This window comes from Leopardus geoffroyi, chromosome D4, assembly GCF_018350155.1.
Source record: "Leopardus geoffroyi isolate Oge1 chromosome D4, O.geoffroyi_Oge1_pat1.0, whole genome shotgun sequence".
NCBI classification, from domain to species: Eukaryota; Metazoa; Chordata; class Mammalia; order Carnivora; family Felidae; genus Leopardus; species Leopardus geoffroyi.
The window spans coordinates 31,393,312-31,421,239 of record NC_059342.1 but is presented as its reverse complement, the minus strand read 5'-3'; the positions used below and the strand labels follow the sequence as shown (position 1 = coordinate 31,421,239).

At 37.7% G+C, this 27,928-nt stretch overlaps 1 protein-coding gene and 1 long non-coding RNA gene across 2 annotated transcripts; both read right to left on the bottom strand.

Moving 5' to 3' along the window:
* Positions 1 to 273: 273 nt before the first annotated feature.
* Positions 274 to 20,092, bottom strand: LOC123593800. The gene is made up of 3 exons (XR_006710508.1): positions 19,981 to 20,092; positions 19,601 to 19,603; positions 274 to 299 (listed from the first exon to the last, which is right to left on the bottom strand). It is a non-coding gene; the product is annotated as an uncharacterized LOC123593800 (long non-coding RNA).
* Positions 20,093 to 25,107: 5,015 nt separating this feature from the next.
* On the bottom strand, positions 25,108 to 26,289 carry LOC123593002 (immunoglobulin-binding protein 1-like). Its single transcript, XM_045468476.1, has one exon. It carries the CDS (start codon positions 26,287 to 26,289, stop codon positions 25,255 to 25,257), a length of 1,035 nt encoding a protein of 344 aa, XP_045324432.1. The 3' UTR covers positions 25,108 to 25,254.
* Positions 26,290 to 27,928: the final 1,639 nt, after the last annotated feature.

Below are 27,928 nucleotides of genomic sequence, written 5' to 3'. Positions count from 1 at the left end.
GAGAAAGCAGGAAAAAATCTCTCTGACCTCAGCTGCACCAATTTCTTACTTGACACATCCCCAAAGGCAAGGGAATTAAAAGCAAAAATGAACTATTGGGACCTAATCAAGACAAAAAGCTTCTGCACAGCAAAGGAAACAATCAAAACTAAAAGGCAACCAACGGGATGGGAAAAGACATTTTCAAATGACATATTGGACAAATGGCTAGTATCCAAAATCTATAAAGAGCTCACCAAACTCCACACCTGAAAAACAAATAATCCGGTGAAGAAATGGGCAGAAAACATGAATAGACACTTGTCTAAAGAAGACATACAGATGGACAAAAGGCACATGAAAAGATGTTCAACATCGCTCCTCATCAGGGAAATACAAATCAAAACCACGCTCAAATATCACCTCACACCAGAGTGGCTAAAATGAACAATCAGGAGACTATAGATGCTGGCGAGGATGTGGAGAAATGGGAACCCTCTTGCACTGTTGTTGGAAATGCAAACTTGTACAGCCGCTCTGGAAAACAGTGTGGAGTTTCCTCAGAAAATTAAAAATAGACCGACCCTATGACCTAGCAATAGCATTGCCAGGAATTTACCCAAGGGATACAGGATGACTGATGCATAGGGACACTTGTACCCCAATGTTTATAGCAGCACTTTCAACAATAGCCAAATTATGGAAAGAGCCTAAATGTCCATCAACTGACGAATGGATAAAGAAATTGTGGTTTATATACACAACGGAATACTACATGGCAATGAGAAAGAATGAAATATGGCCCTTTGTAGCAACGTGGATGGAACTGAGAGTGTTATGTTAAGTGAAATAAGTCACACAGAGAAAGACAGATACCATATGTTTTCACTCTTATGTGGATCCTTAGAAACTTAACAGAAGTCCATGGGGGAGGAGAAGAAGAAAAAAAAAAGAGGTTAGAGAGGGAGAGAGCCAAAGCATAAGAGACTCTTAAAAACTGAGAACAAACTGAGAGTTTGTGGGGGGTGGGAGGGAAGGGAGTGTGGGTGATGGGTATTGAGGAGGGCACCTTTTGGGATGAGCAATGGGTGTTGTATGGAAACCAATTTGACAATAAATTTCATATTAAAAAAATAAAAAATAAAAAATAAATTAAAAAATATTTTTTAAGATATAATCTTTATGCCTGCATGAATTACTGCTTGCCTATTTCTTTCAGGTTGTGATTTAAGTCATAATGGGGCGCCTGGGTGGCGCAGTCGGTTAGGCGTCCGGCTTCAGCCAGGTCATGATCTTGCAGTCCGTGAGTTCGAGCCCCGCGTCGGGCTCTGGGCTGATGGCTCAGAGCCTGGAGCCTGTTTCCGATTCTGTGTCTCCCTCTCTCTGCCCCTCCCCCGTTCATGCTCTGTCTCTCTCTGTCCCAAAAATAAATAAACATTGAAAAAAAATTAAAAAAAAAAAATAATAGGGGCACCGGCGTGGCTCAGACAGTTGAGCATCCAATTCTTGATTTTGGCTCAGGTCACAATCTCACAGGTTTGTGAGATTGATCCTCGCATCAGGCTCTGTGCTGACAGTGCAGAACCTGCTTAGGATTCTCTCTCCCTCTCTTTCTGTCCCTCCACTGCTTGTTCTCTTTCTTTCTACTCTCTTTCTCTCTCTCTCTCAAAATAAATAAATAAATAAACTTTAAAAAAATAATAAAAATTTATTTTTCAGACTTCTGTTTATGATCAATTTGGCTTTATAGGTGACCACTGAAAAGTAAGATATATTTGATTTATATTTTTGTGGATGGAATATATAATGAAATCTTTTAGGCCTCAGTTATTTTCAGGATCTTATTTCCATAATTTTAAAACCATCAAGAAGACTAACGCAAAAGTGGTGAAGGAAAAATTAGCAATGCTAGAGTCCAAAAGCTCCAATAGAAAATGCCCAGCTGGGGGCACCTGGGTGGCTCAGTTGGTTAAGCGTCCAACTTTGGCTCAGGTCATGATCTTGTGGTTCATGGGCTTGAGCCCCTCATTGGGCTCTATGCTGACAGCTCAGAGCCTGGAGCCTGCTTCAGATTCTGTGTCTCCCTCTCTCTCTGCCCCTCCTCTGCTCATTCTCTGTTTCTCTCTCTCTCTCTCTCTCTCTCTCTCTCTCTGTCAAATTTAAACAAACATTAAAAAAAAAATTTTTAAGCCCCAGCTGGATCTTAGACATTGTCACTGATATGGATAGGCACTAGGAGCAGAAAGCTGCATTCCTTCCCACAGTGCTTGGGGGTGGACACTGTCCACTGTGAAAATAAAGGTCATGGCACAGCCCAGGGAAGTTTTCTATAAAACCTAGTCAGTTTTCTCTGAAATCAGGATAAGAAAAATTTATCACTTAAATATAAAAATGATAAATTGAAAAGACAATGTTTTGTCATCATTTTCAAAAAGACATAAACTTGTAAACATAAAAAAACGCCTAGAGAAATTTAGAGGAAAAAGATTTTCTATTTCATGGAAGAAACATTTTTTTTCTGTAGTCTCAGCTAATATGTGATTATAATGTAATTTCTTAAGAAACAGACAATTTTTCTGTCTGGTTACAACAACACTTGCAAGTGAACAAAACACTTCTATTATCAGTTACATATTACATCTCTTGACAATACTCTTTTTCCTAATGAAATTAGCTCTTTAAAACACTGGCATAATTTTGTCAAATCATTATTTTTTGAGTTAAAATCACATTTTAGAGGAGAGAAAGGAAGGTAGGAAGGAGGGAAGGAAGAAGGGAGAGAAGAAGGAAAATTATTAAGGCTTACTGTATGACCAGCCAGTTCTCCTGGTAGTTTGTCTTTAATCTCTGAATAAACAAGTAAGATTTATCCGAACAACACAGTTAACACTATGGATTCCAAAGACAAAACATATATATATATATATGAGACCTCCAAAATCTCATGAGAATTTAGTAGTGATGGCCAGGAGGCAGCTTGGGGCTAAGCATGGCTATTCTCTGTCACAGTACCACTGACTGTGTCCTTGAAGATGCCAACAGTCGTAGGCAGTTTCTGGTATGCCCTCTGCACTTCACTGGCCAAGACCATAATCATGATGTATGGGAAAGATAAAACAGGGAGATCATGAGCTATTCTGGAGTAGGGCACAGAGTTGTGTTGGTTTGTGAACTGAGTTATGTGTGTTCAGCAGCTGAGGGGTCCATGTGCATGGAGCCTGAATCTACAGAGGCTGTGACTCTAGAGATGTGTATGGAGCCCTGCACTCTGTGTCCCAGCTGTGTGCATAACACCTGTGCTCAGAAGGCCTCCCTGTGATTGTCTATCATTATCTGACAAATTCATGCCATGACCATTATTTTTGTTTGTTTGTTCACTTAATAAATATTTATAAAACACTTGTTAGGCATTTAAGAATAAAAGTTCCTACTTGTGTGGAGCCTACACTTGTGAATGCATTATATTTTTGGAGTTATTACTTTATTATTATTATTATTGCTGAGATTCCTCAACTTGAGAATGCTGGTGTGAAGTCTATATCTTAGTGAGGCACTCATGTCATTCTAGTTAAGTTAGAGGACCAGAATCTCCCTTTAAAAATAGGGCAAAGCTTCAAAGCAGCTCCCCCTGACTTTTCAGTGGCTTCTGATAGGGATGTGATGAGAGATCTTTAGCTTATACATCCAGCTTCTGTGGTTCGATGCATTTTGGACACTCCAGGTCAGGGTGACCCTAGACAAGCATTCAGGTACTGGCTTCCTTGATCCTATGGGAAATGTGTCACACATCAGCCACAAAGCCCAAATGTTCAAAGCCAGCATTGAACTAGTGAAGATTTGAGACATGATTATCAGCTTTAGGACACAACAGTCACCACCACCAACCTCCCCCCCGCCCTGCCAAAAAGTAAGGTTTAGTTCCCACCACCCAGAACAATAGATTTCATGGAGTTAGAAACAAGCTGAGACTTCCCTACTCCAGCACTAAGAACCAACATGTAGCCCCCTGGGTGGAGAGGAGGGCTTTCTGCCAGATAGCTGGTCAGCATGACCACTTTCTCCCTGCTACCCCTTCCATATGGGTTAGACTTGTGTAAGACCAGCAGTGCCGGCCAGTGGGAGAAAAAGTACGACTTTTAAATGGTGCATGTTGCAAACTATTTCCTCTTCCCCACCTGCTGATGTTACCCAAAGGTTCTCCTATTGCAGTGTTCCATGGGGTTGGATCCAAGTGAACCTCTGATGTGCTAGCTCCTGAGGTTGCTATTTTAACCCCAAATATGGCAGAGAGGCCAGAGAAGGATGAAGTTCCACACAACAGAGAAGCCATTCTCTGAAGCAAGAAGCAGCCAGGCTTCCGACACAGCCAAAATGGTGGTTTACCCTAAGAATTGTGGGAAGAAACCCCAACACTTACCCAGACCTCCAGGTCTGGTTTGATGGGCCCCAAGATACTGAAATTAGCAACCCTGTTAACAACTATTCCAGAACAGCTGGAATGTCTCAAAACAACCTGCTTAGCTACGCAAAATGTGGGTTGTATAATTTAGCACAATTCGTTCACAAAGCAGTTTCAAGTGTACATCAAGAGTAATTATACTTTGGGGCACCTGGGTGGCTCAGTTGATTAAGTGTCCAACTTCAGCTCAGGTCATGATCTCATGGTTCATGGGTTCAAGCCCTGCGTCAGGCTCTGTGCTGACAGCTCAGAGCCTGGAGCCTGCTTCAGATTCTGTGTCTCCCTCTCTCTCTGATCCTCACCAACTCATGCTCTGTCTCTCTCTCAAAAATAAACATTTATTAAAAAAGGAGTAATTATACTTCTATATCCCTTGACCCAGTGACCTCACTTGAAAGATGGTGCTGATGGTGGTTCGTGCTGATGCTGCTGAACATGTTGATGACCATCATTTATTTGGCTCTTATCATGTGTTAAGACTTTTATACACCCAGCCACTACCTTGCTTTTCACTCAGAACCTTGGATACAAATGTTTATTTAATGGAAATCATGGCTTTTTGCACTGTTCAGTTGATCATAACTTAATAATTTCAATGCAGTGGGTCACATCAGCAGATTGCAATTAAAATCAACAGGAAACCTTTGGAAATTCACTTTTTCCTGGAGTCCATTCTCCCAGAGGTTCTGATTAAATTTTTCTGGGAATGTGACCCAAGGATAGGAATTTTAAGAGCCCTCCAGGTATCCTAATGTGAGTCCAGGGTGGAGATTCTTGCTCTACTGTGCAATCAGGTGGTTGTATTAAGGGCCATGGAATAACATTTGAGAACTGAAGCCCAGTGGCTGTGTGACTTTAGCATCAATTTTCTCATCTGTGAAGTAGTAATGAAATAGTAATAGTGCTCCCATCCTGGGATTGATGTGAAGTTTACATGAAGTAAGGCAAGTGCATCGCTGAACTTAGTGCCAATCTTACAGGAAATATTCAGTAAATTCTTGACAAATAAAATAATTACAATTTCCTATTTAGGAACATTAGTCATTTCTTCAGGGATAAGTTTAATAAGAACATTTCTGCTTATAGAAATATTATTAGAACTGACCTAAGGTAAGTTTGTTGACCTACTTAGAGACAAATGATTCCTGAATGTGAGCTTTTATCACTGATGGCCAAATGATAGGAGTAGCTCTCTCTAAAGGCAGTTCTCAATTAAGGCTACAAATTAAGGTTCTCAATTAAGGCTACAAATTGGAATCACCTTGAGAGAGAGAGAGAGAGAGAGAGTAGTAAGGTGAGGGCTTTCAAATGATAAGGGGCTTAGCAAATCCTCTCCCCAAAAAACAATGATAAAACTGGACAAAATTTTCAAAAATAATTGGAGGACTTGAGGACTCTGTAAATTGACCAAAGACATAGAGCACATTGAAAAACATTTATTCAATAAAAAGTACTGGACTTAAGGAAAAAGAGTGAGAGTTTCTGGCTTTCTTGTCTGGAGTTGTTCCCACCCCACTCCCACATCCCTTCTCCACTTCCAGTCATCACAGTATTTCTACCAGGGCAGGGCAATTGGTGGAAATCAACAACTCCACTGCCAGAAGGGACACTTTTGATTTCATGTGGAACTCAGAAAGCCCAGAGGCAATGATGAAAACAATAGCAATTTTGGTTGCAAATGAACAATAGCAAGTATAGCTAGATTGAGATTCCAGTTCTTCTAGGAACAAGCAATAAAAACAGCTAAACAGCCATAGCAGACTTTAATGACCTCAGACATATCCCTGATTGTCTGGAAGTGTGAGAGCAAAGACAAAAGTGCAAGTATGCACAAGGCTGGAAAAGAGCAAGAGACCAGAAAGCAACCTAGCTGTCCACTTATCCTTGACTCAACAAGAGGTCATGTGACTATGCAAAAAACAAACAAAACAAAACAAAAAACCCACCCACAAATGAGAAGATGTGGGGCAAACCAAAAACTGGTGCAGACTTGTAAACTCTAAATTTTGAATGTATTTTTTTAAATCAAACTTAGATCCAACAATGAACACTGAGAGGTTTATTGGCTCAAGGTCTTTGAACACAAAGTATGATAATTCATTGGCTGGCTACTAAGCTCAAAGACATAGGGGCAGGCCCTAAAAATAAAAACAAGAGTAACAATTAAAAACTGAGCAGAGACATTAGCAGTTACACACCAAAGCAGAAAAAGTCTCCACAGATTTAGTCTAAGAAAGTTATTAAACAAGAATAACAAAAGAAGAAAAAGGAGAAGAAGCAAAAGTAGAAATAAGAGGAGCAGGAGGAGGAACGGGAGAAGAAGAAGAAAGAAAAAAAGGAAGATGAGGGGGATGAGGAGAAGAAAACAACAATGGCAGAGGAGGGGAAAGAGAAGAAATAACAATGCTCAGGAAGGAAAATCAGAATCCAAAGTTGGTTACAGTATACTATCTTAAATGATCCGTTTTCTAAAAAAAAAAAAAAAAAAAAAAAAAAAAATTACAAAACATATAAAGTAAGAGAAAAGTGTTACCCATTTTCTGGAAAAACAAAAGTGAAGAGAAACTAAGTCTGAGAAACTAAGTCTGAGGGGACCAGATATTTGACTTAGCAAACAAAGACTTCAAGATACCTATTATAAACGTATTCAAAAACTTTTAAAGAAATGTATAATAATTACATGAAAGTATGATAACACATACATAACAGATAGTCTTAAAAGAGAAAAATGTAAAAAAGAATGATGGAAATGTGAAGTTCAAACCTATTAATACTAGAAATAAAATATTTAACTGAGGGCCTAGTAGCAGATTTAAGCAGGCAGAGAAAGAATCAGAAAGTTTAATGGATCAATAGAAATTATCTATATGAAAAACAAAAAGTAAAAAGAAGAAAGCACTGTTCAATGAAGAAAATTGAACAGTGCTGTAGAGAACTTATGACATTATGAAACATACTAACATGTTTATAGTTGAAGTCCCAGAAGGCAAGAAGAATGAGGAAAACAGGAAAAAAATCCAAGAAATAATAGGCAAAACTTTTCCAATATGATTAAAAAAAATTAATCTACATATCCAAAAAGTTCAGTTAATTCCAAATAGAATAAATACAAAGAGAAATAAATCTAAATACATCATAGTAAAACTTTTGAAAGCCATAAAGTGAAAAATATTGAAATGCCCACAAAAGAAAAATGACCCATTACCTTCAGAGATAAAAAAATACAATTAATAGCTGATTTCTCATCAAAAACAGTGCATACCAAAGGCAGGGGGATGACATATTCAAGATATAACAGTTATAAAAGCATACACACTTAACAACAGAGGTCCAAAATGTATGAAAGAAAAATCAGTAGTATTGAAAGGGAAAATAGGCAATTCAACAATAATAAAGAGTTCAACACCCCAACCTTTAGAATTAATAGAACAAGTAGACAATAAAACAGCAGATATATAGGAGACTTATAACATTATTAACAAACTTTACCTAAACTTACCTCTATAAAACATTCCATCTATCAAAAGAATACACATTATTTTTATGCACAGATAGAACAATGCTAAACATAGTAGAACAATGCTAGTTCATAGACTAAGTTTCCATAAAAAGGTGGATATTTGGAAAGATCAATGAAATTGACAGATCTTTAGCTATATTGACAAAGAAAAAAGAAAAAAGACACAATTTATTAATATCAGATATGAGAAGACATCAATACTGATCATACAGAATTAAAGGTATTAAAAAGAATATTATGAAGAACCTTAAATCAACATATAACTTAGATCAAGAGAACAAATTCTGAGGAAGAGCCAAAATGCCAGAACTAACAAGAAGTAGAAAATATGAATAGACCCATAACAAGTAAATACACTTTATTAATAATTAAATTTTTCCCCATAATGAAAAGCTCAGGCCCAGATGACTTCATTAGTGAATTACCTCAAATATTTAAAGAATAAATAATGCCAATATTTCATAGGCTCTTTCAAAAATAAAGGAAGACTAAAAACTTATCACTCTATGAGATCAGTAACACCTAGATATCAAAGTCAGATAAAAACATCACAAGAAAACTACAAACTAATATCCTTCGTGAACATAGAAAAAATCCTCAACAAAATATTAGCAAACTGAATATACTAACATATAAAAAGGGAGCATTTATGCCAGAAATGCAAGAGCAACTTGAAAAAGAAAAGTCAAGCTGGAGACATCACAACTCCAGATTTCAAGTTATATTACAAACCTGTAGTTATCAAGACAATATGTGGCACAAGAACAGACACATAGATAAGTGGAAAAGAACAGAAAATCCAGAAATGGACCCATAACTATATGGACAACTAATCAACAAAGCAGGAAAGAATATCCGTTGGGAAAAAGACAGTCTCTTCAACACATTGTATTGAGAAAACTGGACAGCAACATGCAAAAGAGTGGAACTAAACCACTTTATTACACCACACACAAAAATAAATTCAAAATGGATGAACATGAAATAAATGTCAGGCAGGAAAACATCAAAATCCTAGAGGAAAACACAAGCAGTAACCTCTTTGACATTGGCCTCAGCAACTTCTTTCTAGATATGTCTCCTGAGGCAAGGGAAGCAAAAGTAAAAATAAACTATTTGGATTTCATCAAGATAAAAAGCTTCTGCACAGTCATAGAAACAATCAACAGAACTAAAAGGCAACTGGTGGAATGGGAGAAGATATTTGCAAATGATATGTTGGTTAAGGGTTAGTATCCAAAATATGTAAAGAATTTATAAAACTGAAAAACAAAACAATAATAATAATAATAATAATCCAATTAAAAATGGGCATAGGACATGAACATTTTTCCAAAGAAGACAGTGAGATGGCTAACAGACACATGAAAACATGCTCAACATCACTCATCATCAGAGAAATACAAATCAAAACTACAATGAGCTATCATCTCACACCTGTCAGAATGACTAAAATTGACAAAACAGAAAACAAAAGATGTTGGTGAAGATGTGGTGATAGATAAACCCTCTTATGCTGTTGGTGGGAATGCAAACTGGTGCAGCCACTCTGGAAAGCATATGGAGTTTCCTCAAAAAGTTAAAAAAAAAAGTTAAAAATAGAACTACCTTATGACCCAGCAATTGTACTATTAGGTACTTATCCAAAGAATACAAAAATACTGATTCAAAGGGACACATATACCCCAATGTTTTTAGCAGCATTATCAACAATAGCCAAATTATGGAAAGAGCCCAATGTCCATCAACTGATGAATGGATAAAGAAGATGTGGTGTACATATATATACACACACAATGGAATATTACTTAACCATAAAAAAGAATGAAATCTTGCCATCTACAACAACGTGGATGAGCTGGAGTGTATTATGCTAAGAGAAATTACTCAGTGAGAGAAAGACAAATACCATATCATTTTACTCATATGTAGAATTTAAGAAATGTAGTAGATGCACACAGTGAGGGGAAAAGGAGAGGCAAACCATAGTATAGTATAGAGAGGTTAGCAGTGGAATGGATTAAATGGGGTATGGGTATTAAGGAGGGCATTTGTTGTGTGTTGTTGTTTCTACACCTGAAACTAATATTACACTGTATGTTAACTAAATGGAATTTAAATAAAAAGAAGAAAAAAAGAAATGCATGATCAATTCAGCATACAAAAATCAGTTAATCATGATTCAGCATGTAAAGCATTTGGAAGTTGTCACTCTCACACTCAAACAAGAAAAAAGCTCAACAAACTGGAAATCAACAACTCTTTTTAAAATACATCAGTGAACTACTTGGATGTCAAACAGGCACCTTCAATTCAAATTTGCTGTGTCCCAATTGAACTCATCATCTATCCCCCTTCTCCTCAGCTGTCCTTCATCCTATGGTTTCCATTTTGGTGAATGGCACCACATTCCAATAAATTTCTCAAGTTATAAAGAAATAAAATCATCAATCCAGACTACTAAAAAAAAAAAAAAAAAAAAAGGACCAAAAGGAATAAGCAGAGCACAGGCCACTGACACTCTTAGATCTATAGGGATGAAGTGAGATTAAGAATACAGAATGCTGGGGCGCCTGGGTGGCACAGTCAGTTAAGCGTCCGATTTTGGCTCAGGTCATGATCTCACAATCCCGGAGTTCAAGCCCCATGTTGGACTCTGTGCTGACAGCTCAGAGCCTGGATCTTGTTTCAGATTCTGTGTCTCCTCTCTCTGCCCCTTCCCCACTCATGCTCTGTCTCTCTGTGTCTCAAAAGTAGATTAAAAAAAAAAAAGAATACAGAACGCTGATGGGGTGCCTGGGGGGCTCAGTTCATTGTGCATCTGACTTTGGCTCAGGTCATGATCTCACAGTTTGTGAGTTCCAGCCCGACGAGCTCTGTGCTGATAGCTGGGAGACTGGAGCCTGCTTCAGATTCTGTGTCTCCCTCTCTCTCTGCCCCTCCCCCGCTTGTGCTCTCTCTCTGTCTCTCAAAAATGAATAAATGTAAAAAAATTTTTAAAAAAGAAAAAAGAATACAGAATGCTGAGTCATATAGAAACAGCCACCTATGAAAGAACATCGACTTTCAGTGGAGGTCTAGAAGGAGCCAGGGAGGAAAAACTCTGATGTCACTCTCTGCTGTCCTCCAGCCTCTTGCAGAGCTCCTAATTGGCTAAATTGGAAAAAAGATGGCAAAAAGCAGAAAAGAAAAAGGATCTGAAGAGGCAATGGGAAGATTCCAGCTCAAGGATCCTGGTGAAGCTGTGCTGATTCAGGCTCTCTCAACAACTGAAAACAACAACAACAAACAAACAAACAAAAACAACTTTAAGTTCTACCATATTTGATTCTATGATAAGATTTCCTGATGAGTTCTTTGAAACTGCCAATTTTGGAGGCCTCCAGGGATAATGTTTTGGACTAACCGTATCCTAGAAAACAATGATGACCTTGAAACTGCACCAAGAAAAACAGTGATAATAAAAATAACTTCAGTAAGTGAGAAGTTTTATCACTGAATACCATGCAGCCTTGTGAAAGACTGGGATGCAAACTGAATACCATACAGCCAGGTGAAAGATTGGGATGGATTTATGTACTGATGAGAATATCTCTACAGTATGTTATTGTGTGTAAAAGCTAGGTACATAACAATGTACACAGTATCATTCTTTTGGGGTAAAAACAAGGAATAAAAAAGAATTATATATATTTTCACTACAAAAAAATACATCAGTGAACTAAAGTCAGTGGTCCGCAAAGTGGAGAAACAGATAGGAGGATAGAGAATCACAACTTACCATAGAAACTTCACTGGAAACCAGTACCAGGGTACCAAAAAAAATAAACTGTAATTGACAAAGCTGGAGGCTCACTATAGACAAGTTTCAGAGTTAAAAGGCATCAGGGCAGACCAGTTTTAAGGAAGACCCCATATTTCTGTGAGTTTTATTTCCAAGGGCCCCTACCATGCTCTCAGTAAAGATCTGGAAAATTCTCTTAATACTTCCAGAGAGGAGGGGAAAGAGCCATTCTGGAATGCACACACACCATTCTGTTCTCATTAAGCCTTTTCCTCAAGAGAAACTATTTTGCCAAACCATGACTGACTGAGGTTTTACCAGAGCCTAATTGACCAGGGGAAAGAAAATACCCAAATCCAGCCCCCCACTTGGTATTCCTGTCCCACCTAATGGATGGAAAATTGAGAATCGCCTGTGAAGGTCATAACTCAGGGTCATGGGATTACCAAAAGTCTGAGACTTAAGCATAAACCTATAGACCATTCCCCTTCCCCTTCATATCTTACTACCATATCAACAAAGCTCCTGTATAACAAGAGAATACAACTGAACACTGTCTCAAGTGTTATTTAAGAAGTCTCTAAGGAAGGGCACCTGTCCATTAAGCAACCAATTCTTGATCTCTGCACAGGCATTGATCTCAGGGTCCTAATCTCAGGGCTGTGAGTTCAAGCCCAGAGTTAGGTTCCACTCTGGGTTTGGAGTTTACTGTGTTAAAAAAAAAAAAAGTCTCTAGGGAAATCCAATAACAACAGAAGACAAAAACAAAGATACCAGAGAAAATTTTAGCCTCTGACACCTACAGCTACAGCAAACAGTAAACACAGTCTAATTTGTAGCCAGATAAATAAAACCCCACACTAAAGGTTTATTTACCTCAGTTCCTTTTATCCAGTATATTATGTTTGGCTTTCAGAAGAATTATACAGCACATCAAGAGGAAAAACATATAGTCTGAAGAGAAAGAACAAGGATTAGAACCAGACTCAAAGATGGAAAAGATTTTGGGATTATCAGACCAGGAACTTAAAACAATTATGATTTGGAGCTCTTGGGTGGTTCAGTCGGTTGAGCATCTGACTTTGGCTCAGGTCATGATTTCTCAGTTTGTGAGTTCAAGCCCTACATCGGACTCTGTGCTGACAGCTCAGAGCTTGGAGCCTGCTTCGGATTCTGTGTCTCCCTCTCTCTCTGCCTCTCCCCCGCTCATGCTCTCTCTCTCTCTCTCTCTCAAATAAACATTAAAAAATAATAATAAAATAAAATAAAACAATTATGATTTATAAGCTAAGGGATCTAATGGAAAAAAGACAACAAACACAAACATATGGATAATGTAAACAGAGAGAAAACAGATGTAAAAGCCCACATATTATATGATTTCATTTCTATGAAACATCCAGAAAAGGGTAGTAGTGGGGATTGACTGCAAACTGGCAAGGGGAATCTTTGTAGAATGATGAGAGTGTTCTGAAACTTGATTATACTAATAGTTGCACAACTTTATGAATTTACTTTAAAAAAAGCATTAAGCTGTATACTTCAAATAGGTTAATTTAAGGTATATACACTATATCTCAAAAAAATTGTTTGAGAAAACCTCCTCCAGAGATTCTAATTTGATTAGTTTATGGTTCACTCTGGTTATTCATAATTTTGACATATATTCAGATAATCCAATGTGCAGTGAAGGTTGAAAAATCACTATTTTAGATCTGGGTTATCCAATCTGCTTACATTTTCAAAAAATAATAAACAAGGATGGAGTTAATATGACAGAGCAGTAGGGGGATCCTGAGCTTGTCTCATCCCTGAAATGCAGCTAGATCAGCATCAAACCATTTTGAACACCTAGGAAATTGATCTGAGGATTAATGCAATAATCTTTATAATTTGATTATAAATTATAATGCTGAGTCATATAGAAACAGCCACCTATGAAAGAACATTGACTTTCAGTGGAGGTCTAGAAGGAGCCAGGAGGAAAAACTCTGATGTCACTCTCTGCTGTCCTCCAGCCTCTTGCAGAGCTCCTAATTGGCTAAATTGGAAAAAAGATGGCAAAAAGCAGAAAAGAAAAAGGATCTGAAGAGGCAATGGGAAGATGCTGAGTCATATAGCAGGTAAGCAGTGCAGAGAGGTGAATTGGGGGAGAGAAAAGCCTCAAAGCCTCAGAGGGTTAGGAGTCATTTTTGCAGCGAGAAGACAGAGAGAGAAACAGTAAGGGGGAGAGTGCTCCCCACAAAAGTAGCTGGAGAGAAAGAGAGAGAAAAAGTGAAAACACTTGCAGAGGCCTGAACAAATCTGTTCCCCAAAATGATTGACAGGGGAAAAGGAGATTTCAACATCTCCATGATTCTATAAACAGTTGAGCAAGAGTCTAAAGGTTCAAAGCTCAGTGCCTGGCGATACTCTAATGAGGAAGTAGGGTGAATCCCCAGAAGCAGATGGCATGGCCTGAGGTGTCCATGTGCCACATGGGGAGAAGTGGTTCCCCTGCTTGGAGTGCAGTTTAGTAGAGGCCAAATGGCCTCCCCTTGGGCAAAAGTCCCAGTGGACCCTGGAGAGCTGCCATATTTATTGATATTGGAACAAAGACACCAGGGTGCAGCAAAACCTGGCACCAGCTGTGTATTGTGACTTACCATACACTCTGAGCTGCCACTGCGTGATCATGCATATATTTTCTGGGACAAGCTGGCACCTGGCCATTGCTCAGTGATACCCTCCCCCTCGCCCCCCAGAGAATCAGTACAGGTCCAAGTCACAGGGATCACTGAAGTGTGGTTTGGTTGTTTTTTCTTTTTTTTTAAGTTTTATTTATTTTGGAGAGAGAAAGAGAGACAGAGAGAGACAGAGGGGTAAGGGAGAAGGGCAGAGTGGGAGACAGAGGATCCAAAGCATGCTCTGTGCTGACAACAGAGAGCCCATTGCAGGGCTTGAACTCACAAACCATGAGATTATGACCTGAGCTGAAGTTATATGCTTAACCAACTGAGCCGCCCAGGTGCCCTTGAAGTGTGGGGTTTTTGAAACATAGCCCCATCTGAGATAAAACTCTGGAGGGAGGCTCTACCTGGCAGGAAGACAGCTTGGATACAGGGTAAAGGCGGGGAGCTGACAGAAGCCTGAGACAAAGGAGGGGTGCTTGATCACATGTGTGTGAGGGCACAAAATACCCACACCAGAGACTAAAGAGCTGGGTGAAGCCATTTCCACCTCTAGCGTGCAAGCACTCAGGAATTTACCGCAGTGAGCTAAGCAGTGCCACCAAATGGAGAATAGGGCCATTACACTGAGCCCTGCCCACTTGTACCCTCCAGGCACATCCCATAGAAGACCAGCATGAATCCCTTACATCTGTTTAGTCTATGGGCTATAGTGTGCTGAAAAGTTTCCGTACTAGGGGAAATGAGATGTAACTTCATTCAGATTTCATTCTGTTTGCTTGTTTGTTCATTTTCTTTGCTTCTGTTTTTGTTCATGTTTTTCTTTTCTTTCTTTTATTTCTTTTTCTTTCTTGGAGACTGAAAGAGAAATTTTTTTTATTTTTTATTCATTTTATTTTCAGTATTTTATTTTATTCTATTACTTAAATTATTTTGTTTTTAAATTTTTAAACTTTTTCCCCTTTCTCTATTTTCTCTATTCTATCAAGCTTCTCTCAACAAGCAGTATGAAACACACCCAGCTTCTAGCTTCCTTTGATTTTGTTGTTTGTTTTGCTTTGTTTTCAATTTTTTAATTTTAATTTTTTATTTTATTAGTTTTTAATCCCTCCAAAATGACAAGATGGAGGAATTCACCTCCTCCAAAAAAAAAAGAAGAAGAAGAAATAAACGCCAAGGATTTAATCGACAAGATATAAGTGAGATGTCTGAACTAGAATTTAATACCATGATTATAAGGATACTAGCTAGGGTTAAAAAAGCATAGAAGATACCAGACAATCCCTTTCTTCATAGATAAAAGAACTAAAAGCTAGTCAGGCCAAAATTAAAAATGCTATATCTGAGATATACTCTCGAATTGATGTCATGATGACAAGGATAGATAAAGCAAAGCAGCAAATCACTGATATAGAAGATAAAATTATGGAAAATAATAAAGCAGAAAAAAGGAGGTAAATAAAGGCAAAAGATCACAATAGAAGACTTAGAGAACTCAACAACTTATTAAAGAGGAATAATATTCATATCACAGAAGTTACAGAAGATGAAGAGAAAGACAGGGGCAGAAGGTTTATGTGAACAAATTATACCTGAAAACTTTCCTAATCTGGGGAAGACACAAAAAGCAAAATTCAAGAAGCACAGAGAACTCCCATTAAATTCAATAAAAACCGAACATCACCGAGGCAAATCATAGTCAAATTCACAAAATACACAGACAAGGAAAGAATCATAAAGGCACCAAGGGAAAAAAGTTCTTAACCTACAAGGGAAGAGAGAACAGGTTTGTGGCAAATCTATATCTGAATCTGTCCAGAAACTTGGCAGTCCAGAAAGGAGTGACCGGATATATTCAACGTGCTGAATTGGAAAAATATGCAGCCAAGAAATCTTTATCCAGCAAGTCTGCCATTCAAAATAGAAGAAAAGATAAAGAGTTTCCCAGGGGCACCTAGTTAGCTCAGTCAGTTAAGGATCCAACTTCAGCTCAGGTCATGATCTCACAGTTCATGGTTCAAGCCCCATGTCAGGCTCTGTGCTGACATCTCAGAGCCTGGAGCCTCCTTCAGATTCTGTGTCTCCCTCTCTCCCTGCCCCTCCCCTGCTCATTCTCTGTCTCTCTCTGTCTCAAAAATAAATAACTGTTAAAAAAAAAAAGTTTCCCAAACAAACAAAAACTAAAGGAGTTCACGGCCACTAAACCAGCCCTGCAAGAAATTTTAAGGGGGACTCTGAGTGGAAGAAAAAAAAAGCAAGATAAAAAAGACCAAAAGCAACAAAGACTGGAAAGGAATAGACAACATTACCGGAAACACCAAATCTACAGACCACACAATGGCACTAAATTCACATCTCTCAATCTAATTTAGACTAAATGCTCCAAACAAAAGATATAGGGTATCAGAATGGATAAAAAAAATAAAATTCATCAATACGCTGCTTACAAAAGACTCATTTTAGACTTAAAGACACCTGCAGATTGAAAGTGAGGGGATGGAGAACTATCTATCATGCTAATGGACATCAAAAGAAATCCAGAATAGCTAGCCATACTTACATCAGAAAAACAAGATTTTAAAGCAAAGACTGTAACAAGAGATGAAGAAGGGCATTATATCATAATTAAGGGGTCTATCCACCAAGATCTAAATATAAATTTAGATTATAAATCTATATAAATCTATAAATTTAGATTTAGATTATAAATATTTATGTCTCCAACTTGAAAGCACCCAAATATATAAATCAATTAATTACAAACATAAAGAAACTCATCAGTAATGATACTATAATAGTAAGGGATTCAACACCCCACTTACAACAATGGACAGCAATGGACAGATCATGCAAGCAGAAAACCAACAAAGAAACAATAGCTTTGAATGACACACTGGACCAAATGGACTTAACAGAAACATTCAGAACATTTCATCCTAAAGCAGCATAATACACATTTGTCTCGAGTGCACATGGAACATTCTCCAGAATAGGTCACATACTGGGTCACAAATCAGCCCTCAACAAGTACAAAAAGCTCAAGATAATATCATGCATATTTTCAGAACATACCACTATGAAACTTAGAGTCAACAACAATAAAAAACTTGGAAAAACCACAAATACTGGGAGATTAAAAAACATTTTACTAAAGAATGAATGGGTTAACCAAGAAATTAAGAGCAAATAAAAAAGTACATGGAAGCCAATGAAAATGAAAACAGAACTGTCCAAAGCCTTTGGGATGCAGTAAGGGCGGTTATAACAATTAAGCATATAGCAATCCAGGACTTCTTACAGAAGGAAGAGAAGTCTCAAATACACAACCTAACTTTACACCTAAAGGAGATGGAAAAAGAACAACAAATAAAGTCCCAAAACAACAAATGAGGGGAAATAATAAAGATTAGAGCAGAAATCAATGATATTGAAAAAAAAAAAAAAAACAGTAGGAGCTGGTTCTTTGAAAGAACTAAAGTTGATAAACCTCTAGCTGGATTCATCAAAAGAAAAAGGATTTATCAAATAGATAAAATAATGAATGAAAGAAGAGAGATCACAACACCACAGATATACAAAAGAATATTATGAGCAATTAAATGCCAAAAAATTGGGCAATCTGGAAGAAGTGGACAAATTTTTAGAAACATAAACTACCAAACTGGAACGGGAAGAAATAGAAAATTTAAACAGACCCATAACCAGTAAAGAATTTGAATTAGTAATCAAAAATCTCCCAACAAACGATAGTCCAGGGCCTAATAGCTTCCCAAAGGAAGTCTCCCACACATTTAAAGAAGAATTAATACCTATTATTTTGAAGCTGTTCCAAAAAACAGAAATGGAAGGAAAACTTCCAAACTCATTCATGAGGGCAGCATTACCTTGATTCCAAATCCAGACACAGACTCCACTAAAAAGGAGAATCACAGACCAATTTCCCTGATGAACATGGATGCAAAAATTTTTAACAAGATACAAGCAAATTGAATCCAACAATACATTAAAAAAAACTATATGCCATGAACAATTGGCATTTATTCATGGGCTGCAGGGATGGCTCAATATCCACAAATCAATCAACATGATACATCACATTAATAAAATAAAGGATAAGAACCACATGATCCTCTCAATAGATGCAGAAAAAAATTTGACAAAATACAACATCCTTTCTTCATAAAAACCTTCAATAAAGTGGGGATAGAAGAAACATAACTCAACATATTAAAGGCTATATATGAAAGACCTACAGCTAACATCATCCTCAAAGGAGAAAAACTGAGAGATTTCCCCCTGAGATTAGGAACACAACAGGGATGTCCACTCTCACCTCTGTTGTTTAACATAAAGTTGGAAGTCCTAGCCCTAGCAATCAGACAACAAAAAGAAATAAAAGGCATTCACATTGTCAAGGAAGAAGTCAAACTTTCACTTTTCACAGATGACATGATACTCTACATGGAAAACCTGAAAGACCACCAAAACACAGCCAGAGGTGATACATGAATTCAGCAAAGTCTCAGGATATAAAATCAACATACAGAAATTGGTTGCATTTCTATACAGCAATAATGAAGCAGCAGAAAGAGAAACCAAGGAATCGATCCCATCTACAATTGCACCAAAAACCATAAATACCTAGGAATAAACCTAACCAAAGAGTAAAAGGTCTGTTAACTGAAAACTATAGAAAGCTTATGAAAGAAACTGAAGAAGACACAGAGAAATGGAAAAACATTTCATGCTCAATGGATTGGAAGAACAAATATTCTTAAAATGTTGATACTACCCAAAGGAATCCATACATTCAATGCAACCCCATTCAAAATAACACCAGCATTCTTCACAGAGCTAGAAAAAATTCCAAAATTTGTATGGAACCAGAAAAGACCCTGAATAGCCAAAGTAATGTTGAAAAAGAAAACCAAAACTGGAGGCCTCACAATTCCAGACTTCAAGTTATATGGCAAAGGTGTAATCATCAAGACAGTATGGTACTGGCACAAGAAAACAGACACATAGATCAGTGGAACAGAATGGAGAACCCAGAACTGGACCCACAAATGTATGGCTAACTAACTTTCAACAAAGCAGGAAAGAATATCCAGTGGAAAAAAGACAATCTCTTCAGCAAATGGTGTTGGATAAACTGGACGGTGACATGCAGAAGAATGAACCTGGACCACTTTCTTACACCAAAACCAAAAATAAGCTCAAAATGGATGAAAGTTCTAAATGTAAGACAGGAAACCATGGAAAGCCTAGAGGAGAAAATAGGCAACAACCTATTTGACCTCAACCACAGCAACTTTGTACTAGACATGCCTGCAGAGGCAAGGACAACATAAACAAAAACGAACTATTGGGACCTCATCAAGATAAAAAACCTTCTGTGCAGTAAAGGAAACAATCAATAAAACTAAAAGGCAACCAATGGAATGGGAAAAGATATTTGCAAATGACATATCAGGTAAAGGGTCAAAAATCTATAAAGAACTTATCAAATTCAACACCCAAAAAAAAACACAAATAATCCAGTGAAGAAATGGGCAAAAGACGTGGACACTTCCATAGAAGACATCAATGTGGCTAACAGACATATGAAAAGATGCTCAACATCACTCATCATAAGGGAAATACAAATCAAAACCACAATGAGATACCACCTCACACCTGTCAGAATGGCTAAAATTAACAACTCAGGAAAACAACAGATGTTGGTGAAGATGCAGAGAAAGGAGAACACTTTTGCACTGTTTGTGGGAATGCAAAGTGGTGCAGCCACTCTGGAAAACAGTATGGAGGTTCCTCAAAAATTAAAAATAGAACTACCCTATGCAATTTCACTACTAGAAATTTATCCAAAGGGTACAAAAATGTTGGTTTGAATGAGCACATGCATCCCAATGTTTATAGCAGAGCTAGCAACAATAGGCAAATTATGGAAAGACCTCAAATGTTAATCAACTGATGAATGGATAAAGAAGATGTGGTATAAAATGTCATACTACTTGGTGATGAAAAAAATGAAACTTTTTTTGGTGTTGCCATTTGCAACAAGGTGGATGGAACTAGAGTGTATTATGCTAAGCGAAATAAGTCAGTCAGAGAAAAACAAATATCATATGATTTTACTCATATGTGGAATTAAAAAACAAAACAGATGAACATTGGGGAAAGGAAGGAAAAATAAGATAAAAACAGAGGGAGTCAAACCATAAGAGACTCTTAAATACAGAGAACAGACTGAGGGTTGCTAGAGGGGTGCTGTGTGAGGGGATGTCTAAATGGGTGATGGGCATTAAGGATGACACTTGTTGGGATGAACAGTGGGTATAATATGTAAGTGATTATATGCATAAATATATATATATATACATATATATTTGTTTAGCCAAGTCCTTCCCATAAATTTGATTATTGTTGTGAACTGGCAAACAGCTTATGTCATATTCTTACAATGTATCCTGTATATGAAGAGTATATATCTATGAAAGTAAAATATGCATTTCCAATATTAAAAAATAATAAACAAATTGTCTTTCCAAATATCACAACAAATCCCATTGTTTCTCATTAAACTGAAGTAAATATTAATCCTTAAAAGAAACTATCTCTTCATGAACTCCTTTTTATATGAATTGGGTCTTATTCTTCTAAAATGTGTCCATGCCAAGCTTATGTTTACCTAGCATTTGTTGCATATATGTCACTAGCCCGCTCTGCCAGGACAACTTATTTAATTTTGATTACTGTGAGATTAGTGCCAAGAAGACTGATGAGAACTGTCAGCAACTTCTCTAGTGATGCTGAGGGCCTCATCCATCTGTCCTTCAGGAAATGGCCTTTTATTGGCTTCAACACTTTAATGTGTAAGAGTTCTTGTGAGGTGTCTAAGAGAAAAAAATTACAATTTCAAAGTTTAAAGCAAACATCTTCTATTTTAATCCCTTTTAAACTAAGAACTTGATAATTGTAGTCTGTTTTTTCCCCAATACCTAAAGGAATTTATCAAGTCATACTTCAGTGAATAAAATTCAGAATCCAGTGTGGTTTCCTTCCTTCTTACACTGTTCCCTCCTGCAGTATACTATTCTGTTGAACACATTATTGTCAGAGGAGATGGCAGCAAAATGGCAGACTAGAAGGCTCTAAGCTCCTGTTCTTTCACAGAAACACTAAAAAAATTTTTAAAAATTAAAAAAAAAAGCTGAAACAACTTTGCCAAGAGCTCTAGAAAACAGTAAAATATTTACAACAACCAAGAAAATGCCCAATCAAGAAAAAGTCATCTTCAAAATATAAGGAAAATTTTGTTACATATTTATTCATCCTTGTGCCACTACCTCCCCAGCACAATGGCAGTCCTGGTCTTGATTGGTAGCAGCAAGTTTGCCAGTTCCTTACCATGGTCCAGAGGATGCAGACTTTATTTCCAAATTACTATGTGCATCTATTCTAACCTATCCAGGGAATACTTAGATGATTGATACAAGATGCTCATCTCTGTTTTACGTAACTTAGAACTCAGGTAGAGAAGCAGTGGACGTTGCTTATAAAAGCCACAAGGTGCCTACATCAAGAGATTCCAGGTGAAGATATACAATAGACCATCTGAGGCATGGAGGAAAAGCTAAGGTGAGACTATTTAGAAAATTAGGACATTCAAAGCAGCAGCAGTGTACATTGGAGAATTCAGAAAGCTATTCATATGCCCAGGCAAGAGGCATGCTAAGAAAAGATCTGAGAAGACTTTGAGCTTTCACCTTGGGTTGATCTCTAGGGTCAGAGCAAGCCTAGATAACTGTTGAAGGTGTGTTCTAGCACAGAGCTAATCTGTAAATATTGGGAGAGCTCCTGGCATTCAGGAAATCTGTCAAAACATTAGCTGAACCTGACCTAAAGGAACAGAGACTTCAGTGGTAAGACACAACAACTAATGGTCTTTGAAAAAAATAGCTTTGAAATTTTTCAAAACAAAACAGACTAGTAGAACCTTCAACAATTAAAAAAGAATCAAACCTTGGGGAAGGCAGTAAATCTGATTTTCAGAGTTACCACATTATAATAGTCAAATGCCCAATTTTCAACAACAACAAAAAAATCACAGGCATGCAAAGAAACAGGAAAACATGGCTCTTCATAGGAACAAAATAATTGAGAGAAATCATCCCTGAGGAAAAGCAAACATTAGATTTACAAGACAAAGATGTTAAAACAACTGTCTTAAATAAGCTTAAAAGGCTAAAGGACAGCATATAAAGAGAACAAAAGGAAATCAGGAAAATGATGTATGAAAAGAGAATATCAACAAAAAAATATAAATCATTTTTTAAAAAAAGAACCAAACAGAAATTCTAGAGCTAAAAAGTACAATAACTGAATTGAAAAATTCACAAGAGGGATATAACAGCAGATTGCAGCAGACAGAAGAAAGAATCAGCTAACTAAAGAGAGGACAATTGGAATTATTGTGTCTGAAAAATAGATTTGGGTAGATGATGTCCAGGCACTGTGAATATCCTATTTGCTCCTATTTTTCCCCACATACCTTGTATGTATCTGAAATATAAATTAAAATTGTACATGTTCTCATTATCATCTCTCTAAAAATTTTTTTAAGTTATACTTAATACAGACTAGTGTGGTGATGTTTTTCATTTATTTATTCCTACGTCAAAGCAATGGACATACTTTATCCCTTCATTGTTTTTGCAATTACAAAAGCAACATATGCCTATTGAAAGAAAAAAAATACACTTTTGTATAAGGAAAAGAATAAAAGTCTCCTGTTTGACCATATTGCTGAGACAACTACCATTAACAAACTTGGTGTATATCTTCTCATTTTTTCAACACGTATCTGTCATATATGCTTATATGAAATTTAAAACACATATGTAGCCTGTATTGATATGTAAATGAACATATTCATTTTACAAAGGCTAATTTATATAGCTCTTTTTCCCACTTACAATATATTATGAAACAAACACATAGATACTACTCAACCACTTTTTAATGGCCACCTAGGAAAATCTGTTACAAGAATTCCCAGACCAACCTTCTCATCCAGTGGATTTAGGGTCTCTTAGCACTTTCCAAAGCTGCCCTTGCACCAAATGTCACTGCCTTAAAACTCCAAGTAAGGGTAGTAGAAATAAGTCCAATGACTCTTACAGAAAGGGCTTGATCCCGTGGTTCTCAATCCCTAGAGATGGGCCAAACCACTGACCTGAATTTGCCTCTCAACAAGAAGGGTCTGGGTACCAAACAGAACACCAAACTGATATCATTATATCTGTCCTCTATCATCACCTTCCTACCTCTCATCTGTTAGAGAATGCTGGGAGCCTGCAATAAAGAGACACAGAGGCAGCTGGACGCTGTAAAGACACAGCATTAGGTTCTGAAGTTTATGGGCTTTAAACATACCCCATAAGCCTGCTTGACATATATAATCTTTCTATGCCAGCATATTATAAATTTACATCATAATTCTTTTAACCAGTGTCCTGTGTTAGGCTTGAATTGGTTTTCAATTCCTTGCTGATTACAATGTTATTCTGACCACATATCATACACATATATCCATGTCCAATTAACGATCATTTCTGTTGGATTAAATTCAAAAAATGAGAAAGATTCCTAAGTTAACTTGCTAGGTAAAATGTTGATACATATTGATAAAAAACCCTCTGAAAAAGACTTTTTTTTTTCATTAGGTTAAGTTTCAGTAGCTTTTTTGAAAGGCAATCTAATGTCATTGCCCAAAATATAAAAGGCTGTTTTCATCAGTGTGGCTGCCATAACAAAAATACGATAGACTGGGTTGCTTATAAACAACAGAAATTTATTTCTCACTGTTCTAGAAGCTAGAGGTCCAAGTTTAGGGTGGCAGCAAGGTCAGATTCTGCTGTATGATCAGAGCCCCCTTCATGGTTCATAGATGACCTTCTCCTTTACATGTTTCTTCACATGGCAGAGGGAGTCAGGAAGTTTTCTGGGGTCTCTTTTACAAGGGCATTAATTCAGTCAGAAGATTAGTGAATGACCCTCATGACCTAATCACCCTCGTGACCTAATTACATCCCAAAGGCCCCCACATTCAAATATCATCACATTGGATGGAGATTAGATTTCAACATATGAATTTTGGGGGGGGGGACAAACATTTGATAATGATAGGGGCCATGTTCATTGACCTAGCAGTTCCACCTCTAGGAATCGCTCTTATAGAAATAATTAAACCAGAAACTATTTACAGGGAAGCTTAAGGGCCACTCACTTGCATAAACCACAGCAGCTTTATATTTTTAATTGCATAATCATATTCCTAAAGACCAATATTGTATAAGCTAAAGTACTCACAAAGTCTGGATCTACCACTGACGTGCAAGACATGCATAAAGATGTAAGTATATATATAGGATTGATTAACAAAATCTAAATAACTGGAAATAAGGAAAATTTTATGTTATAGAATTTTCTGACCTCAGCACTATTTACTTTTTTTTTTTTAATAAAGGGACTTTTATTATTTTTTAAGAGAATTTATATAGCCATTGATTATACAGAGCCATTTGTCAGTACTTTTTTCTTTCCACTTACGAAACTGGAATACACCATGATGAGGCTGATAACACCAAAACAAGATTGCTGGCTGATCACCTAGAGTACAAATACACACTTACTTGTTTGACATTTTATTGAACATAAAGCAAGATTAAGCATCTTCATTTTACACAGCTGAAGCAGGAGCCCAGGTAGGGGAAGACTGCATGGCTTTCCTTGTCTGGGAAGATGTGAGTCCCTGAAGTCCCATCTTGTTGTGGTAAGACTAACCCATGTTCTGTCGGTTGCCATAGCCTCTGGGATGGGTGTCCTTCCAGTCATCCCACTCCCGAACTCTGTGGAGTGTTTCTTCCCCCTCCTCCTCCTCCTCTTCCTCCTCCTCTGCCTCCTTTTGTTCCTGATCTTCCTGTTGCTGAGCTGCTCTTTTGAGCTCTGGTGTTATCTTGGCTATGCCCTGATCTGGTAATGCTCCATATTTCTGATGCTGATCATACCAGTCATTTACCGTCATAGATGCCAGACTTGGATAACCAGCTCCAAATACTTTGGCTTGGGCCACATTCCGAGTGAGAACGAAGGGTTTCATTGGAGGCCTGTCCTGAGGAGATGAGTAAGAAGTTGATGCGTCTTTTGAGGAGTCGTCTTCTCTCAGGATCTTCATCTCCTGGTCAATGCTCTCAATCTCTTCTAAGCTAATACCGATCCACCTTCGAAGGTGAAGAAGGTAATATTCACGAACACACTCATCATCTGCTTGACCACTTTCCACATCAGATTTCAGTGCAAACAACCTATGCTCCACCTCCTTCTTCTGCTTGTATCTCTCTATTTTAGCCTGTCTTTCAGATGCCACAGCAACGAGGCTAGGACACGCCATGGAGGAACTAGCAGTATTATTATCAGCTGAGTTGGTTTGGGGCAGCTCAAACTCTGCCACATGATAATACTGGCACTGAGTTAAGTAGTTTAAAAAGTGTTCTCGAGCCCACTGCAAATGATCTAGACGCTTGCTGGGGTTGACTTGTTTCATGGCGAGCGCTCCTTGAAAAGCTGAGACCATCAGGTACTTCAGGTCTGTGGAAGCAATCTCTTCCAAGTCTTCATTTCGGCTGAAGAAGTCGAGCTGCGATAACATTTCAGCAGCCTTCTTAAGGAGGTCTAGTCCCCTGAATACCTTATCTTGAATTATCTGGGAACCGGTGGGTTCAGTCGCTGCTTCCACTTCGTCCAGAAGCTGCTTGCTGGTTTCGAACAGCGCGGGGAGCCGCAGTAGCAGTAACGCGTCTCCTGCTGTTGCCATCTTGGGGGAAAGAGGAAGGCGGAAGTAGCGCTATTAACTTTTGACCTCAATATTCTTTGCAGCAGGCTCCTGTCCTGTGAATTGAAAGGTGTTTACCAGAGTCTCTGACTTCTCCCACTAGACGGCAGTAGCACCCCTTCCCTCCAGCAAAATGTCTGTAAACATTATCATAGGTACTCTGGGAGGCAAGATGTCCCCCTCCCACTGATTATCGCTATAACCATACCAAGGCAAACTATGCAACTATTAAAAGGAGTGCCATCATTGTACAAGTGGATGTGGAGAAAAGATAAATACATCTGTTTAAGTGACGAAAGCAAGTTGATGATCTGTACAAGTAGTACGAGTCCGCTCAGTAAGAAGCGTATCATATATGGGTATATGCACATACATTTGCATGCATATGATAGAAAAACACTAGAAAAAAATGCACAGCAAATTGGTAGCTGTGGTTACATCTAGCGAGAAGAATGAGATGGGAGCATCGTGGGAAGAAACGGTGGTGAAGAGAAACATTCATGTTTAAACACATCATTAAACACATTCTCACTATTTCAATCTTTTACACCAGTGAATCTTTACACCGATGTTTTACTCATTAGAAAATTAAAGCAAATTATTTCCTAAAAATGAATGAAAGTTACGGTACATGCTTTCTAAGTCAGGCTCCCACCAGAAGAGTATAAGAGTTTCTGCTTCCCCACATCCTAGCACTGGGTGTCATCAATGTCTTTATCATCAAATACCTGAAAATATTTTAGTATTAGTTTACTTTGTATTTCTTTAATATTGAGGTTGGTTGGATATTTAAATATTTATGTAATCTCTGAATTTCTTCTAAGATCTGCCTATTCTTTTGCCCATTTGTTGTTGCCCACTGTTCTTAGATTATTTATCTTTTGCTGATTGACATTAACCTTTTATCTGTCATTACGTGGCCATATAGAAAGAGGTTTCAACAGTGAAAGAGACCTCATGAAAAAAAATGTAATCACCCTTCATTTATAATTATAGTCTTGGAGGGGCGCCTGGGTGGCGCAGTTGGTTAAGCGTCCGACTTCAGCCAGGTCACGATCTTGCGGTCCGTGAGTTCGAGCCCCGCGACGGGCTCTGGGCTGATGGCTCAGAGCCTGGAGCCTGTTTCCGATTCTGTGTCTCCCTCTCTCTCTGCCCCTTCCCCGTTCATTCTCTGTCTCTCTGTGTCCCAAAAATAAATAAACGTTGAAAAAAAAATTTTATAATTATAGTCTTGGAAACCAAACCATCAGGACACAATAAAGATAAAAATAAGATTTTCCTTGACTTGTGATATTTTACTAACATTTGAAATCTCAACTTACATTTATTTTCTTTTTGTTTAATTAACAGATATTTCAAATGACCTCTACATGCCAGGCTTTTTGGCTGTAAAAGTGGCGTTTTAAATTATGGACTTTCAAGTCCTTAGGAGTCTTAGAAGACATTTTCCCATCCACTCAATTTATAGATAACTAAGATTCTGAAAGTTCAAATGCCTGCTTGACCTCAGTCAGGAACCCGGTTGGGAGCAGACATTTGGGAGGTCCCTGGCTCCCACCACCATGTCCATTCTCTTTTCATTTATTCAGCAGACACTCCACACCTTATCCATGCTGTACAC